The 17,456-nt window shown below is 43.3% G+C and overlaps 1 protein-coding gene across 2 annotated transcripts in view; it reads left to right on the top strand.

Annotated features, from left to right (window-relative positions):
- Nucleotides 1-17,456, top strand: part of LOC127007464 (uncharacterized) — an 82,780-nt gene that overhangs the window by 53,105 nt on the left and 12,219 nt on the right. The window contains exon 2 of one of the 2 annotated variants that reach the window (XM_050878531.1): nucleotides 4,143-4,250. In XM_050878531.1, the coding sequence (XP_050734488.1) occupies nucleotides 4,143-4,250 (108 nt within the window). Of the gene's footprint in view, nucleotides 1-4,142; nucleotides 4,857-17,456 lie in introns of those variants that run through there. The other variant, XM_050878523.1, reaches the window with a different exon arrangement.

The following is a 17,456-nucleotide window of genomic DNA, read 5'->3' as shown; positions in this document are numbered from 1 at the left end:
CGACTTTCTGAAGACTGAGTGATTATTTATATCGTGTGTGTGTGTGTGTGTGTGTGTGTGTGTGTGTGTGTGTGTGTGTGTGTGTGTGTGTGTGTGTGTCGGTGTGCATGCTAGGTTGCCAGACGGCTCGGGAGGATGCATTAAAGATAAAAAGTGCGTCTTCTGCAGTGCCATGCCTTTCACCGTCAATACACAAACACCCGCAATCACGCCTGCCACCCGCACCCGCACCCGCACCCCACCCACCACACAGGCTGAGGAGCGGCACCTGGCAGGCAGCAGCTCGGGAAGAATATTAATAATCTGTTTTGTGGCAGGTGTGCGCGGGAGCAGCGCAGCGTCGCGGGGCACGGCCTGCGAGGGAGTCACTGACCTGGGGAATAGCGTTGTCACTTCTGCGATAATTGTTCCATTCTATGATAACCAAATCACGCTGAGGGAACCAAACCTCTAAACCAAATCTCAAAGCCAAATCTCTCTCTCTCTCTCTCTCTCTCTCTCTCTCTCTCTCTCTCTCTCTCTCTCTCTCTCTCTCTCTCTCTCTCTCTCTCTCTCTCTCTCTCTCTCTCTCTCTCTCTCTCTCTCTCTCTCTCTCTCCTCTCTCTATCTCTCTCTCTCTCTCTCTCTCTCTCTCTCTCTCTCTCTCTCTCTCTCTCTCTCTCTCTCTCTCTCTCTCTCTCTCTCTCTCTCTCTCTCTCTCTCTCTCTCTCTCTCTCTCTCTCTCTCTCTCTCTCTCTCATATCCAAGTCTCAAAACCAAATTACAAAACCAAATCTCCAAACGAAATCTCCAATCCAAATCTCTAATTCTAATCTCTAAACCAGATCTCTCTAAACCAAATTTCTTAACCAAATCTTTCTATCTAAACGAGTTATCTAAACCAGAAGTCGATAAATACGCCTGTGAGGAGTAAAACCATCAGCGAACCCCCGGACAGGCGGCAGGTGGCAGGTGTCTCAGGGCGGAACTATTAGTGCATGGCGTGAGAATGGAGGTTGCTATCCGTTAGGGTGATGATGTAATACTGCAGATGTTCACTAATTGCATACGTATCAATTAAAAGTTTGTTGTATAATTTACCTGCAAAATATTCAAGGTTGATATTTTTATTACTAATGTTATACTGAAGACAAATATTAGTTCGTGAAGCAGTATAAGATGGAAGGCACTTCGTCACATTCACAAAATATATATAAAAAAAGACATGTCAATCTGGAGTACCGCCACGTCACGTCACGTCACGTCAGCTTATCTATTTTCTCCCCGCCCTCCCGCCACCTGTCTTTTCTCCTCCTCCTCCTTTTCCTCCTTCCCCCCCCCCTCCATCTCCTCCTCCATCCCCCCCCCCTCCAACTCCTACTCTTTTCCTCAGCTCCCTTCATCTTTGATCTTTATCTTGTTTAGTCTGTCAGGTGAGAGGCTTCAGGTACGTCAACATCCTTGCCTTATCAGAGTCACCATTTTATTTTATTTTTTTTATTTGCATTCCACCCATTGCCTCCATTAGCCGCCCTTTGTCCTGTACCCAACACCCGTTTCTTGCCACCCTCCTCCTTTACTAATGTCAGTCCTCCATTTTCGTCCCCCTCATTTCACGCTTTTTATCTTACCGTCTCCCTTTCCGTGCCATTACTCATCCGTCGCCGGTATCAGCCCTTCACTTCCATCATCCCTTATAGTGTCTACTCCAATATCATCCTCTAGGCTTAGCATCTTCCCGTTATGTATGCCATTCCTTATCACGAAACTAGAACATTAATTTTTGTTTCCCACGCATCAGGCATCATTTCATCCATTTTCGTGTCTTTTATCAATCTTACTTTTCCACCCTTTCGTACTGACAAATTTTCCCCCCACTAACATATCCTTACATGGTCTTTATCTTCATCTTCTCATTGTGTCATTTTTTATCATTGAACTATAAGTCATCTCTGTCGCTAAGGTATTATTGTGTCTGTCCCTTTTGCTATTATCAACACTAGTCTTCCATCCTTCAGCACTGATAAAATCTAGCCCGCTATCTTATCTTTACCTGTTTTCATTCTTCCATGTTATTTTATTATCAGCCTTGCACTATTTGATCTACCCAGTATGTTGCCAGTATCAATCTGCCTCTCCGCCCTCGCTGTCTTCAAAGGATCTCCCTCAATATTACCAGCTTAACTTCATCGTCTCTCCTTCACTGCTTTAGCTTTACTTTTTCTGTCCTCCTTCATGTCATTCTTTATCCTTGTACTATTTAATCTACCTAGTATTTTGTCGGTATCAATCCGCCTTTCCCTCCTCGCTCTCTTAAAAATGATCTTCCCCAATACCATCAGCTTTTCTGTATCGTCTCCCTTTCCGTGCTACACCTCACCCGCCCACTACTTCATCCATCTCTGTAGCCCACACTTCTATCCTCTCCCGTTCATAATGTCTACCCTAGATCATCGTCTTTACCTCAGCGTCCAATAAATCATCTTCCCTTATCGCCTCCCCCTTCGCGCCATCGCTCATCCTTTCACCATGTCTTCGGCACCTTCACCTGCCCACCAATCCCGCTCCGGAGTGATAACCTTGATAACATTTGTCACTTGGGTTGTAACGTTCGTCGCGCATCTAAGAGTCATCTGAGAGTCTCCTGAGCTTGTATTTGAGTTATTTGCTTTAACTTTTCATTGGCTAGTCATGAGATTAGCGTTGTACTTTGCTATGTGGTCTTTTTTCTGATATACCGAAGCTTAATTTATTGATTGGAATGACGGGAAGGGGAAGGGAAGGAAAGGAAATGTGTGGGAATGGAGTGAAAGGAAAAAGGAAGGGAATGGAAAAAGAAAGGAAGAAAAGAAGAAAAAAGAAGGGAGGAGATGGTAAATTAGGGAAAAGGAAGGGAGGAGATGGGAAAGGAAGGGAGGGAAAGAAGAGAGGAGAAAGAAATGAGAGTAAGATAAAATAAAAAGATAGGAAGGGAAGGGAAATGAGTAGGAGGAAAGGGAAGGGAAGGGAATAAAAAAGATAAGAGAATGAAATGAAAGGGTGAGATAGGAGAGGAAAGGAAAGATAAGGAAGGGATAAGGAGTAGAAGGGAAAGGAACGAGAGGAAAGTGAAGGAAGGGGAAAGGAACGGAAAGAAAGGAAAGCAAGGAAGGTAAAGGGAAGGAAAGGAAAAGGAAAGGGAATGCAAGGATAGAAAAGGAAAGGGAAGGAAAAGAAAGGAAGGGAAGCGACGGCTAGTGCACAGGTGAGTTAGTGTCCGATCAAACTGTCCATTGCCTGCGACCTCGATATTCCTGCCTCGTAAATCTGAAGGCGGTGGGGACTTCACTACCATGGCTCCCCCCACCCCCTCACACACACACACACACACACACACACACACACACACAAACACACACACACACACACACACACCATCCTAAACCATACCATACTTTATTTTATTATAGAAGGAATAAACTGAACTAAACTAGAAAAATTTAAACTTTTGCTGTGTGGTTTAGTGTTTCTCATCAATCACGGTAGTGCTGAAGAGTCTTTCTCGGCGCAAAAGCTATGTTCTTACACAACGCATCACAACGAAAAAAAATGTTAGATGTTAGAAATTTAGTAATAAGTGGTGTTTATTTTTGTCCCCTTTCTTCATACGAGGGCCGCTATATCGGGATCGTCGGTCAGGTTTTTTTACCGTCTTTCCGCTCAGAGGGAATGCACCTCCTTTTTTTGTGTGTGTGCTGAGACTTATTAAGAGCACGGAAGTGACGGGTGAAGGGCGGAGAGTGGTTGGGCGGAGGGCGCGCTATATTCAGCGTGTGTGTACCCCGCCCTGGGAGTAACCTGCGTGCCCCGCCCCCTCGCTCTGTTCGCAGGTGTCCGTCATGCTGGGGTTAACTCTTCATCACACACACCGACTCACGACAATGCTTTGTGGCCACTTGCTTCAACACTGTTGTCCTGTGCCGCGTGAGCCAAAATTTTTATTTATTTTCTTCTTCACTGATTCTCGTGTTTCAGGTGTTATTCCGTGCAACGAAAACTATTTGTTCAATATCTATTCAAGTTTGTCCAATATCAGAGAATATTTTCATTGCATAATTTTCTTAAGCGTCATTTCTTTTACCAATTAATTATTTCACCATCGTCCCTTTCCGTCCCTCCCGCAGAAGTCCCGCTACAGCGATGGCGTGCCTCCCGTCAGCGCCTCCCAGATGAAGGACATCTCTGTCCTGGACGGCGTCCCGCGCTCTGCCCACAACCACGACGTTGCCAAGGTAAGGACGCGTCCTTCGCTGCAAGGCCTCCTCCGTGCTTGTGTCTCCCTTTGCTTTGTTTGTTATTATCTTCACGATGTTGTGACCAGATTCAGAGTTGTCTGCACCGTATTCCTGCACGGCCAGCACACCAGCTGGAGGCGTCGCGGGCACCATGTAGCCTGGCCCTAACGGTGAGTAAAGAGTAGTGGTCAGGAATTATTCATGTAATGTGTGTGTGTGTGTGTGTGTGTGTGTGTGTGTGTGTGTGTGTGTGTGTGTGTGTGTGTAATACTAAAGTCACCGTTATTCGCCAATCTGAAACCATTTTCTGTGGTCGGAGAGAAAATGAGCACCAACCTAGACAAAGCTGCCGTCAAGGGTACACTTCTCTAAACCGGTAGCGACACAAACTAAGAATCATAGAACAAAAGCCAAATCAAATATTTTGAATTCAACCTTTAAAGTAGCGTACAGGAAAACCATTAGAGTTCCATTAATAAGGCAATAAATTCGGAGGATAAGCGATATAACATTGTCGGGAGCCTGTTTTGTGTTCCGGTTTTCATCATAAATTTCACTTAACGAGCTGTGTTTCGCTAAGAGTTTATTTCGGTCGCTGTGTGGCGAAATATTTTCACTCGCAGGATAAATTTGGGTCCAACTGTTATTCAAGGTCGGCTTTCAGCTTTAAAGCTATTTCTTCTCTCTCTCTCTCTCTCTCTCTCTCTCTCTCTCTCTCTCTCTCTCTCTCTCTCTCTCTCTCTCTCTCTCTCTCTCTCTGGAGAAAGAGAGAGAGAGAGAGAGAGGGAGAGATTAAAGGTGAAAGTCGAGTCTGCCTAAAAGTCACGGTTAGCAGATGTAGAACACTTTTCCTGTGCATCCACATTGTGTTGTTAATGATGGCCAGCCTCGGGAGTGTAGCGCTCAACACTTCATGATTACCCTCCTAGCTGAGGGAGGCAGTGTGCTAGAATACCTCTGTGAATAGGAGAGTAAGGTATACACTCCAAATATGAGGCTGCACTGAGCTATGCAATGTTTTACGAAGCACGTACTTGAATTTTGTTTACCTTCCTCTAATCCGTCACGGATACGCAGTGGGATGACTAGATGCGTCAAGTAGAGGCTAGAAAGATTTAAAAGAGGCAGAGAAAGTATGGCAAATAACTGTCTCTCTGGAGCTGCCACACATATATACTTGGCTATTTTCTCAGTTCAGTCAATTTACCAAAGACTTCATACTTTATTATTTTATTGTCAACATGGAGAAAATTAAAGATTAAGTTATTGGCTAGATTAAAAAGAAACATATCCTCTCTTTCCTGCGAGGTCTTCTATTAAGTCCTCCTTTAAAAATATTTGTCTTGTGTCTTCCTTCCTTGAGCGACGTATAAATTTAGCGAAATATCGTGTTCGCATCTCGAGCTTCCCGTGTCTTCCTCTTCCCTGCGAGTTCGTAAAAATGTGGGTGTCACTCTCTTTTACTCTTCCTATCGACATTTGGTTATCCGCTTCCAGAAATAGCCCCGTCCATCTCAGTAAAAACTCTCTCTCTCTCTCTCTCTCTCTCTCTCTCTCTCTCTCTCTCTCTCTCTCTCTCTCTCTCTCTCTCTCTCTCTCTCTCTCTCTCTCTCTCTCTCCATCTCTCCATCTCTCACTTTATCTCTCACTCTCTCTCTCTCTCTCCTTTTCAGAAATGTTAAGAGGCGCTAGAGAGTCGTATTTACGGGTATACAGCCTCCGTTACGACTTCCAGAAAGAGGATCGTCAAAAGCGAGGTGTCGGCGTCCTCTTGACTCGAGGCTCAGGACACCAAAGGGATGTACTTCATCCGCCAAGAAAAGCCTCTCTCTCACTCTCTCTCCTTTCCCTACTCAAAACGCGCTGCAATATGAAAGATAAACGAAAACATGCCCTCCTTACGCGTTATGGATGGCCCGTATGCAAAGTGAACGAACAGCGAACTAACATGCCACTTTCACGGCGCTATCGACATGCGTTTTCCGCTGTTTTCGCTCAGACTGTCGGGTCGCGGGATTCATATTTTATTATTTCGCGGGTCTGTCCACGCTGCGGTTTTCACATATCATATTTTATTTTGCCGTGTATTCCCTCGGCCCGTTGTGTTGTTGAACTCGTATTTTATTTCATCTAGCCGTCAACGCTTCTCTTTCTGTATATGTCGTATTGTTGTGGTGGTTTTGTGGAGCTATTCCGTAACACAGTTCATACCATAAATAGAAGCTCTGTAATTGCATTGGTATGATGTTATTGCCAAAGACTTTGCTTCTCCCGTAATGCAGTTATTTCCGAATCTAAAAGCTCAGTAGTCGTTAAAAAGATGAACTAGACTGAGGATTTAGCAATAATTTTCAATTAGAAGTCTAAATTATATTACACCCGTGTCTTCAAAATTAATAACTGAGACCTTAAAGATCACGAAATTAAAAACTACAATGCTCGCATAATGATACACTGTCAATTTTACCGCCAATATTGTTAGGCTTTTGTTTTATCATACATCCAGAGATGTGCTTACAGGCCCGATGAGCGATATTATGAAAGGTATTTTCCTATTACTATAACGACTAAAGCGATGCTAATGCATAATTAAAAATAAAGGAAACTAACATACTGAAGTTCAAAAATATTTTGTGTAACTCTTGTACCCAAACGTTTCCAAGTGGATCCGGTGCCACAGCGAAGGTGACTCAAAACAAGGAAAGGTAAAAGTAATAGGGAAATTTTCGGTGTTTTGGCCTAAAAGAAAATAACTATTAGTTAACAGAATTTTAAATATTTATTCTGATTGTTTCTGTCAAAACGTCATCAGGTTGGTTGTAATGATATGATTGGCACGGGAAAATGGGACGGAAAAGGATAATAAATACGAGGGAGGAGGGGAAGGGGGAGGCGGTGGCTGAGTGGTTAGCGTGCTGGCGCCGCGTCCTCCTGGACGCGGGTTCGAGTCCTGCCCGCCACCACAGCTGGGATTTTTCATCACCACCGAGTGGCCTAAGACTACCCACATGCTGTCTGAACACCACCTATCAACCCGAACTCTAAATTCTCTCTCTAAAGAGAGACAAAAATGAGCTCCGGGAAACAGCATGAATCATGCAAGATGGCGCCACTATAAACACTTGCCTTCACCATAACGGCCTGGGATCCACCATCAGGTCCCACCAAGAAAGGCTACCGGCGCCATAGAACGAAACGTAAAAAAATAAAAAATAAAGAAAGAAAATGCTGTTATTCACTCCTGAAAAAAGTGAAGATTGACAAGAAAAGGAGAAGCGAGGTGCTACTGATTGAAAAAGGTGAAAAGAACTCGCACTGAATTGAATCTGAAAGCTATTCACTGCGGTGCTTCTACCGAAAAGTCATCGAATCGCTGCGTTGCCACAGCGAAGATGACTGGCGCGATATATTGTGTGGATAAAGCTTTAGAAAAAGGTGGTGCAAAATTTGATCAAACTGAATATACGTATGTTTGACGCGAAGCATATATGTCTAAACGAAACCCCGCTCAGTCATTTGCCATGGAGATGACTGATGCACATAAAATTAAATCATATAAGTAGAAAATGGGAGATGATACCGTAACAGCTAAAAAGAAAAAAAATACTATCCATATTGAGGGGGCATTGAATCACATACGGTTGACTGACACAAGAAAAGAGAAGGACAGAGGAGAAAAATAGGAAGATAATTGGAGACGAAAGGCTAAAAAGAAAACTGCTTTGTGCCACGAAAGAATCTCCACAACGATAAGTGATTGCGATTGTTCAAGATTCTTTATCCCTTCGCTGATTAAAGTGAGAGAGAGAGAGAGAGAGAGAGAGAGAGAGAGAGAGAGAGAGAGAGAGAGAGAGAGAGAGAGAGAGAGAGAGAGAGAGAGAGAGAGAGAGAAAAGACGGACGGAAAGAAAGAGAGAGCGATGAGAGAAAGACAAAACAATCTTGAGGGAAGGAAAAAAGAAAAATGTTGGCGAGAGAAGAGCTATTTGAAAGTCACATCATGCACGTATATATCGATCATTAATTCATTCATTCAAAGATTATACGCATTTATATTGAATCAAGTATACGCAGTCTCCACCTTAAGATAAGCAGCACAGAACACACACAAAGGAACGGAGGCTAAACTTTATGAAATCATTTAATACCTGTGCCCACCTTTGAAAAACATCTAATAGTAGAACTCAGCGTTAAACAGTATCTAATGGTAGAGCTCAACTTTGATTTTTTTTTATTTTCAATGCTAGAGCGTACCTTTATCAGAGTTATTTAATACTAGAGCTCAACTTTATCAATTACTTAACACTAGAGCTCAACGCTGAAAATTATTTAATGCTAGACTCCAACTTTGACTACTACTTAATACTTGAGCTCAACTTTAGAGTCATTCAGTATTAGAGCCCAACTTTGATAATTGGGTGAAACTTGGATGATGAAAGTAGCGTCAAGTACTCCTCCGCCGTATTAAAAGTTGACCGTAATAATTGTGCCTCGACATTTTTAAAGCAGTCTAGTGAATCGCTTTCCACAAGTTCTCTGAGATGCGTATTTGATCCAACACTCCACGGTCGGGAGTCATTAAGGCGGCCAATTTTAGAGGTAAATAACCTTGAGTAAAATTAATGAGAGACCTTTAGTCCATCAGTTTAATTCTCTCTCTCTCTCTCTCTCTCTCTCTCTCTCTCTCTCTCTCTCTCTCTCTCTCTCTCTCTCTCTCTCTCTCTCTCTCTCTCTCTCTCTCTCTCTCTCTCTCTCTCTCTCTCTCTCTCTCTCTCTCTCTCTCTCTCTCTCTCTCTTCTTTGAAATATTATATAATTTACTAAGGAAATCCTAGTTGGAATATATATTTTAGTTACTTTTCTTTTGACCCTTATAATTAACTTCGTTCATTTCCTCCTCGTCTTATTTCTTCTCTTACTCTTCCTCCTCATCCTCCTCCTCATCCTCATCCTTGCCTTCCGTTTTCTTCTCCACCCCCCGCTTCGTTCATCCTGTCCTTTCTCCTCCTTATCATCGTCTTTTTCTTTCTCCGTCTGCTCGTTCTCATTTTTCCTTCCATTTTGTCGGCCAGTAACCTTTTTAGTCAGCGTGAGTTCGTTGTCGGTATGTGAGGTAAGCTTCGCCTTCGCTATTCACTTCCGTCATGTTGTTTGTTCAGGTTAATTAGGGTTCACATTCTTGTTTCAGGGTCAGCATTTTCGTCTAACTTCCTTTATTTTGTTTTGCTGTTGAGATGTATTCAATTTATCTTCTCTTTCGTCTTCAGCGGCAGCATCTCAATAGAATGTTTCGCTTACTATGAATAACTTGATTAACTTGAATTTGTATATATCATGAACTTAAATGAAAAAAAATAGCAATAAAACTAATCATCTCGAGAATCTTTTACTTCATTGATCTCTCTTTTATTTTTTCTGTCGTCAGCAGCACCAGGTGACTAGGCAATTGTGTCTACTGATTAACCTGCACTGATGTTTATCGTAAAAGTAAACTAACAATTCTGTAAAACCAGTCTCGCCGTGCCCCGTGTTCAGTGGACCCGCTGCTGCTAAATGTGTCTCCGCCGCCACAGACACAACACAAGAATCGATACAACACTCCAGCCGCCTCATTAGCAGGTGTGTCTGGCTCTTACCTGCGTGCTGGCGGTATATATTTTGCATCTCATTTGTGGACCCGATAGATTTATACATGAAAAAAAATAACATGTTGCGGTAAATATTCAACGTCACATCTTCTCGTTCCACTCCTCTGTTTCGCTGAAATATATGCATAGTCCGAATATCTAAAGAGTTGCTTGGAGTGTTTATTTATATAACCCCTTCAATTATAAATACTTGGAATTTATAAATGCAAGGTGACATATACGTGATTGCGTTGCATAGTTTATCGTTGCACAGGCAGCCACTCAAAACTACTGCGAGCACAAAACAGTTATTGATGGTAGCTTCCATTCATTATATTCATCGCCGTGGTTTTCCTTGTATTCAGATGTGGCCTCTCAGCTACATCGCCTATGCCTCGTCTGCGTCCAAAGCGGGAACCGATGCGTCTCGGCAGGAGCCGTCGTGACCTGTTGATTGGGTGAAATCCGCATACAGGACATGCCTTAGGCTTAGAGAGAGAGAGAGAGAGAGAGAGAGAGAGAGAGAGAGAGAGAGAGAGAGAGAGAGAGAGAGAGAGAGAGAGAGAGAGAGAGAGAGAGAGAGAGAGAGAGAGAGACTTATGGTGGTGGTTATGGTGTTTGACACGCGACATAGAGATTGTGAGTTCCGAGTCCAGTCCCAGGTCACCGCGGCTTCTCGGTGAAAGCGTACCTGAGCTCTATGTGTTTGGCTACCTAACTTTGAGGGTTGGGAATCGTTAACCGATCTATGGGTGCACCTAGGACCTCACACACCACTCACCCGTTCCACTTTAATCACACGGGGGCAAAAACCGCTCCATTTCAAGGGGGAAAAAATTCTGCCCGAGCAAGGCGAGAACCTCAGCCTACCGGGGGACAGAGTGAGCCCTGCAGCACGGGAGGTTTGTGTATGCATATGTGTGTGTGTGTGTGTGTGTGTGTGTGTGTGTGTGTGTGTGTGTGTGTGTGTGTGTGTGTGTGTTGCGCAGAATTGGTATTGGAAGTATCCAGCATATAAATAGCAACGTTGTGAATATTCGTCTATATTCCGACGTCCGTTCACATGTATACAAATATGCCCGCACACACACACACAGACATGATCACTCACTGGCACGGCGCGGTAAATTTTTCCCTTTAACGTTACAAACTATACGCCGGTCCTTTGTTGCGAATGGAAAGTTTATTTTTGAAAGTTATTGGAATTTTTTTTTTCCTACATTATGTTCCAAGCTGAGGGCACGGAAGCGGCCATCATATTATTTTCACTACTAATGGCCTTCTGAAATATCGTGATGACCTTTTTTTTGTGAGTTCTCAACGTCCGTGTCAACCGCAAAGGTCTTTCGACTTCTTGATGCGTCCTAGTTTGCGTCAATGCATCACCCTCACGATGTCGTTCCAGGCTCTTGATGGCAATGCGTACAGTGTGTGACTCCTCCCCGTTTTCAGGCTTTTGGATGTATTGTGACAGTATGTTATCCTTGTTATTATTTATTTTATCTCAGCATCGATGTGTGTGTTGCGGTTTTGTGTTGACTATATTATTTTCTAAGTGTTGTCATTTTTAAGTGTTCATTTTTACTACAGTTGGATATTTGTTTGCTTTTGTTATTATCGTGAGTTACGGTTCTGTGTTGCGACTGTTAAATCATTTTCCGTGTGTTCTCATTTTTAAGTGTTCAAGTCCTTTTTGTTTTCTCCATATGGATTTTTTCTTACGTTATTGTATCTGCGACTGATCTCTTTGGGTGAAGCTCTGCGACCCAGCACTAGCCTGTGAGCCGTCCCTTAAGAACACTGACCCTCCGCTAGTTGTGACCACCTTCGATGATGGGGATCAATAGGTAAGCCCTCCTAGCCTCCTCGTTGACGTGCTGCAGCGAATAGAATAATGTGATGTGTGAAAGGAACCGAATGATTGGACAGAAGAGAGATAGAAGAGATGGATGAGGTAGATTAGGAACAAGGAGAGGATTAGTAGCAGGAGTAAGCTATATGCCAGTGGGAGCAGCCGCAGCGGCGGCGAGAGTTAGCGCGACTGAGGTTTTAGGTCGAGGAGGCGGCCAGTGGCTCAGTACACCCTCAACCTTGGTGGAAGCAGGGTGCGTGCGGACCCTTACTCCTTGTCTGGCGCCGCGCGTCCTCGAATGCAACAACCTGTTCCTAGTGGTGCCGGTGACCTGGGGGGATGGAGGCAGCTCCCCCTCGCTGAGTGGTCTAGATATGAGTGTGTTTTTAAGAAAACCATAAGTTCGCTATACCTGATTGCTTGTGATTTACGCAAAACTTCAGAACATGTGGAAAAGTTACATGTGAACCGTAATGAAGTGGTATCGCAGAGTTTGCCAGGAATGTGTGGCGGTGTGCTTCTTTTGTGGAGTGAGAATATACAGTAAGAAAGAGTCTTGGAAAAAGAAACCATTATCCGGTTGGGCATATACGCATGTGGAGTTATTCATCCCTGAATTATTTATAATGAATAAAACCTTGCTGATGTTCATAATACATGGCTTTCGTGACTTATAGGCATGCACAGTCAGTGATATCCATGTTGAATCGCCGAGACTGTCATGACTTTTATCCACATCATTGATTCACCCTTAACGATATGCAACGGATCGATTCTTAATAATCTTCATGTCAAGCGTTCTAGGCAAACACAGTCAGTGCTTTTGCTGCAGACCTTGCCAAGACGCCCAGTGACACGTGTCGAGGAGCGAGTCGAACATGAAAGCTCCTTTGCTGTTTTTTAGGGTGTGCGTAGGGGGGGAGGGGGGAGCATGGAGCTCAGATGATCCTTCTTAAAATGTTTGGAAAGGCTCCTCGCCCCCCGTCGCTGCCTCACTCCGGCCTTAATACCCGTGCTAGTCTCACACAGGCGCCATGCTGGGTCGTCAGTCAGAATATGTCCGTGCATGATTGCTATTTGAGAGGAAGCCTTTTTGAATTGGGTCATAGTAATATTATAACCCACTTGTTGCTGTAGCCTTGCCTTGATACTTATTAGCAATCACAGTGGAAATCTTCACAGGCGCCGTGCTGGGTTGTCAGGCATAATGTTCCTTCATGTGAATGGCTGCTGTTTGGGAGGAGGGGCTTAGATGGGACCGTAGTATACATATGAAGCTATAGCCACTATATTCTTAAACTACATGTTCATTACTAATAAAAGGAGGATTTTTAGCATTTGTGTTAAATTATAGTTTTGTTTTGTATCGAGAAAAAAGATGAAAAAAATTAATTTCACTTTTGTAAGATGTTATATATATTTGCATGTAATCAGAATTACACACTCATCAACAATGTAATTTGTTCCTCCCATTAGGGTTCTATTTGCTTACCAAGGCTAGTAACCAACATCTACTCTTACTCACGTATTTACATTCGAACGCGCGCTCGCGCACACACACACACACACACACACCACACCAAACCACACCACACCACACCACACCACACACACACACACACACACACACACACACACACACACACACTATTGGCGAAACGGGGCTGGTTGATAGCGTAGATTTATAAATACATTTCTCTACATTTTTCATCGAGTGTTTGTCTCTGAATATACAAATATATAATATTTTTGGTGTAAAGGAGATAGAACAAACACAATATGTAAAGAAGGAAAAATTCCCTGTACGTGTTGCTCGTGAGAAGAAGAGAAAATAAAATGTTGCCAGACGGAGTAACAAATGGCACCAAACGGGAAGGCTAAAAATAACTGACTGACGTGGTAATTAAAACGGTATTCCAAGAAGCCTGCTGAGGAGCGAGGGTGCGAGGGCTGGAAACTTTCACGCATAAAAGAAAAATGAATGAGGTATTAAAAAAAAAAAATTACACTGCGCTAAGTGAAACGATGGCACGGCACGGTTCCTGAAGTAATATGAAGGCTGGGAGGGAAAAGGAAAAAGGAGAGTGACTTTGTTGAGCTATTTATAGACCTACACGCCCAAAACAAAATGAGGGAACGAGTTAAGTGATAGTGGAAAATTAGGTCAATATGTCTGCCAGGGGTAAAGGGAGACTCTGCTTGACGTTGATTGAACTTATGCGAGTGGTGATAAATGAACCATCAGTGGAATATCTCTCTCTCTCTCTCTCTCTCTCTCTCTCTCTCTCTCTCTCGATATTATACTGATGTCCAAAAAGAGAGGTCAGTTTCGGGAGGAGAGGTGTCCTTTGTTTTAATAGGCTACTCATTCTGCGCTCAATGTTTTACTGGCATGTTATTTGCAATTTCATTTGACTGTCGAACCTTTTATTAGAAGAAAGATGTATTGGAGATCCTTAAGAGCCCCATGCAGTTGATTTCACAGTTTGTTAGCTTTTCGGGCAGGGCAGCCGTTGTGTACATGTATATATATCACCTATTTCAATTATTATAAACTGGCAATAATTATCCTGCGCCCAACTATACATTTACCGCGTGTATTCTTCTCAAACTTTGGTGCCGTGACAGTGTTATTGTGTATTATTATTTTAATGGGATAGGCAGTTGTTAGCTGGTGATGATATCCTTGCAAACAACTGCGTATCTCTTCCGACAGTATAGTGTTAAGGCTTCGGAAGCATGGCAATAGAAAGAGAGAGATTATAACATGGGAGGTGTCTCATACGAGTAAAGGATTTCGTCGCATTAAAAAAGTGGTTTTCATTCAGTCAGTGGAAAAATAATTAAGCTCCACGTATTAGTCAGCACCGGAGAGCAAGCGAGAGAGAGAGAGAGAGAGAGAGAGAGAGAGAGAGAGAGAGAGAGAGAGAGAGAGAGAGAGAGAGAGAGAGAGAGAGAGAGACGAAGCTATTTTATAAGAGAAATCAAATGCCGCTTAGGGCGAGGGCGAGGGCGAGGGCGAGGGCGCGCGGATAGACAGTAAAAACACGTGTACTAGAATATACTACCTAATTATGGTTCTGGGTGGTGAAGTAATTCCAGCCTGAGGCCTTATTAAATACGTTGTAGCCTATAAAGAGCGGGGACTTAATATATTCTTTACTATTTATCATCTGCTTACACGTAATCTGGTTTCGGATGAGTGGACACAATACCAGGGTGGGTGAATGTGGGGGAATGTGGGTTTGTGAGTGTAGATGCAGATATGGATGTGGGGTAATGGGTGTGGGTATGGGTGTGGATAGGTGGGTTGGTGGGTGTGAGTCGGGTTGGGTTGGGTGTGTGTGAGGGTGAAAGAGGGTGTACTTGGGTTGTGTGATGCACTCTCCTGTAATATAATCAAGGGATCCGCGTCCTTGCCCAACCAATAGAGGGGAAGGGATTATAAATAGCAACAGTCAAGTGAGAAGTGAGGGGAGGAGATAAGAGAGAGAGAGAGAGAGAGAGAGAGAGAGAGAGAGAGAGAGAGAGAGAGAGAGAGACTTTATCAATTCTCGCAATACTAGAATCTCACTTTGTTTCCGGTAGTTGTTTGGTTACCTGGAATCAAGCTCAAAAAAGTAAAATAAAAACGAAATTAATTAATGCGAATAAAAACTGGGAGCGATATGAACTTCCATGCAGCAGAACAGTTATGCTGGTACAAGTTTATTCCTCCTCTCTTCTCTCTTGCTCAAGGTCAACAGTTTCCGGTTAATAATAGCTGTCAGATGCACCTGAAATACGATGTAAATATGCTTATACAACCGAGCTCTCTTATGTGATTGTTATATTTCTACGCACATATTCTCCAGGCGTCTCTTTCTTTCCCTCGTTCTCTCTTAAGTCATTGTAATATTGCGATGTATATTTTCCCCAAATGTTTCTTTTTTTCTTCCCCGTGCTCTCTTTGTCTTTGTAATATTCCAACGCTTATGTTCTTCAGGCGTTTCAGTTTTCCCTCGTGCTCTCTCATGTTATTGTAATATTCCAACGCGGATGTTTTCCAGAGAAGATGGCGCCACTATAAATACTTGCCTGCGCCATGACGGGCTGGGGTCGAACACCATCCAGGCCCCTCAAGCAAGCCTACCGACGCTATAGGCGAAGCGTAAAAAAAAAAAAAAATAAATAAATAAAAGACGTCTATATTTTCCCCTTTTAAGATTTACGAATAAAATAGTAATCCCGGCATGTATACGGACTTGCTCCCTGCTCACGGTAAAGGTAATATGTGTACGCTTCATAAACACCGCTAATGACTCTTTAATTAACTGTTTAACCACGAAATGGCAAGGGTAGCCAATTCCGCTCATCGTGTCCGCGCTACCGCCTCTCGCCGACTCTTAAGCTGATTATTTTGGCTTCGGTTTGGTTACTGGGAATACCGATTTGCTGCTCGCGTCCAACGGCTCTCGTGGAAACAATAGAGGCTGTCCGACGATACGAGAAAATGATGAAGTATTGTTTGTTGTGTTCGGTTCTGACTTACAATAGCCCTTCAGCCTCACGTTTAACATTGTTTTTATTATTCATATTTTCTTATCATTAATTATATCACTGTTATACCAACCTCTTCCTTTTAACTAATACGGTTTTGAAACCATATTTTTACTCCATTTATTTGCCCTGTTTCTACTCCCTTCTATCGCCCCACTCCTGGTTATCGCCCCACTCCCTGTTATCGCCCCACAACCTGTTATCTCCCCAATCCCTTTTATCGCCTCACTCCCTGTTATCGCCCCACTACCTGTTATCGCCCTACTCCCTGTTATCGCCGCACTCCCAGTTATCGCCCAACTTCGTGTTATCGCCCTACTCTGTGTTATCGCCCCCACTCCCTGTTATCGCCCCATTCCCTTTTACCGCTCCACTCCATGTTATGGCCCCACTCACTATTATGGCCCCACTCCCTGTTATCGCCCCACTCCCTGTTATCGCCCTATTCCCCGTTATCGCCCTTCACTCCTCTCGTTACTTTCATCATACCCTTCACTATCTCGCTTCTGCCTCACTATCAGCCATCCCACTTAAGTAATGCAGAGTCTTGGCCCGCACTCCACCCACAATTAAACTTATTACTTTTACTATTTTTTTTCCTTTATCTTAGTCCCCTCTACCATCCTGTTACTTCTTTCCCATCACTCTCCCTTCCCCCCCACTATCACCCTCACTGCCTCCCTCACACCTCTTTCCAAAAGGCCACGCAAGGCTGTGCCGTTTTGGAAGGTAATATTCGTGTTTTATTAATATAATTCACAGTAAATGGAAGCAGACTCTGGCCAGCGCCGGGAATATACATATAAATAAAGGCGGCCGCTGCTCCCGGCGCGCCGAGGAGATAGCGCAGCGTGAGTTCTGGAAAGTAAAGTTAATTTAGTTCCCGAAGTGGCTTGAAATACTCCTTCTTTAATTACGAGTGTGTCATAAAAGCATTATTTACAAATGTACGTGTTTAATTGTTGAAAGTTTGTGATAATGGTTCTTTGCCAGTACTGTTCTATATATAGTCACAAAAGAAGTAAATAGAGAAAATGTTATTGTGCTGTCAATAAAATGTAGATTATTTTTTTCCGAGACTTATGATGACCGTAATGTTGTTATGATCAGCTTTTAGTGCTTTGTTCACTGAAAATTTATGATTCATGGATATTACTGAATGTTTTAAGAATACTTTTATGAACAAA

This window comes from Eriocheir sinensis, chromosome 3 (genome assembly GCF_024679095.1).
Source record: "Eriocheir sinensis breed Jianghai 21 chromosome 3, ASM2467909v1, whole genome shotgun sequence".
In the NCBI taxonomy this organism is placed as follows: Eukaryota; Metazoa; Arthropoda; class Malacostraca; order Decapoda; family Varunidae; genus Eriocheir; species Eriocheir sinensis.
The sequence above is the reverse complement of the archived record's forward strand: the minus strand, read 5'-3'. Positions and strand labels throughout refer to the sequence as shown.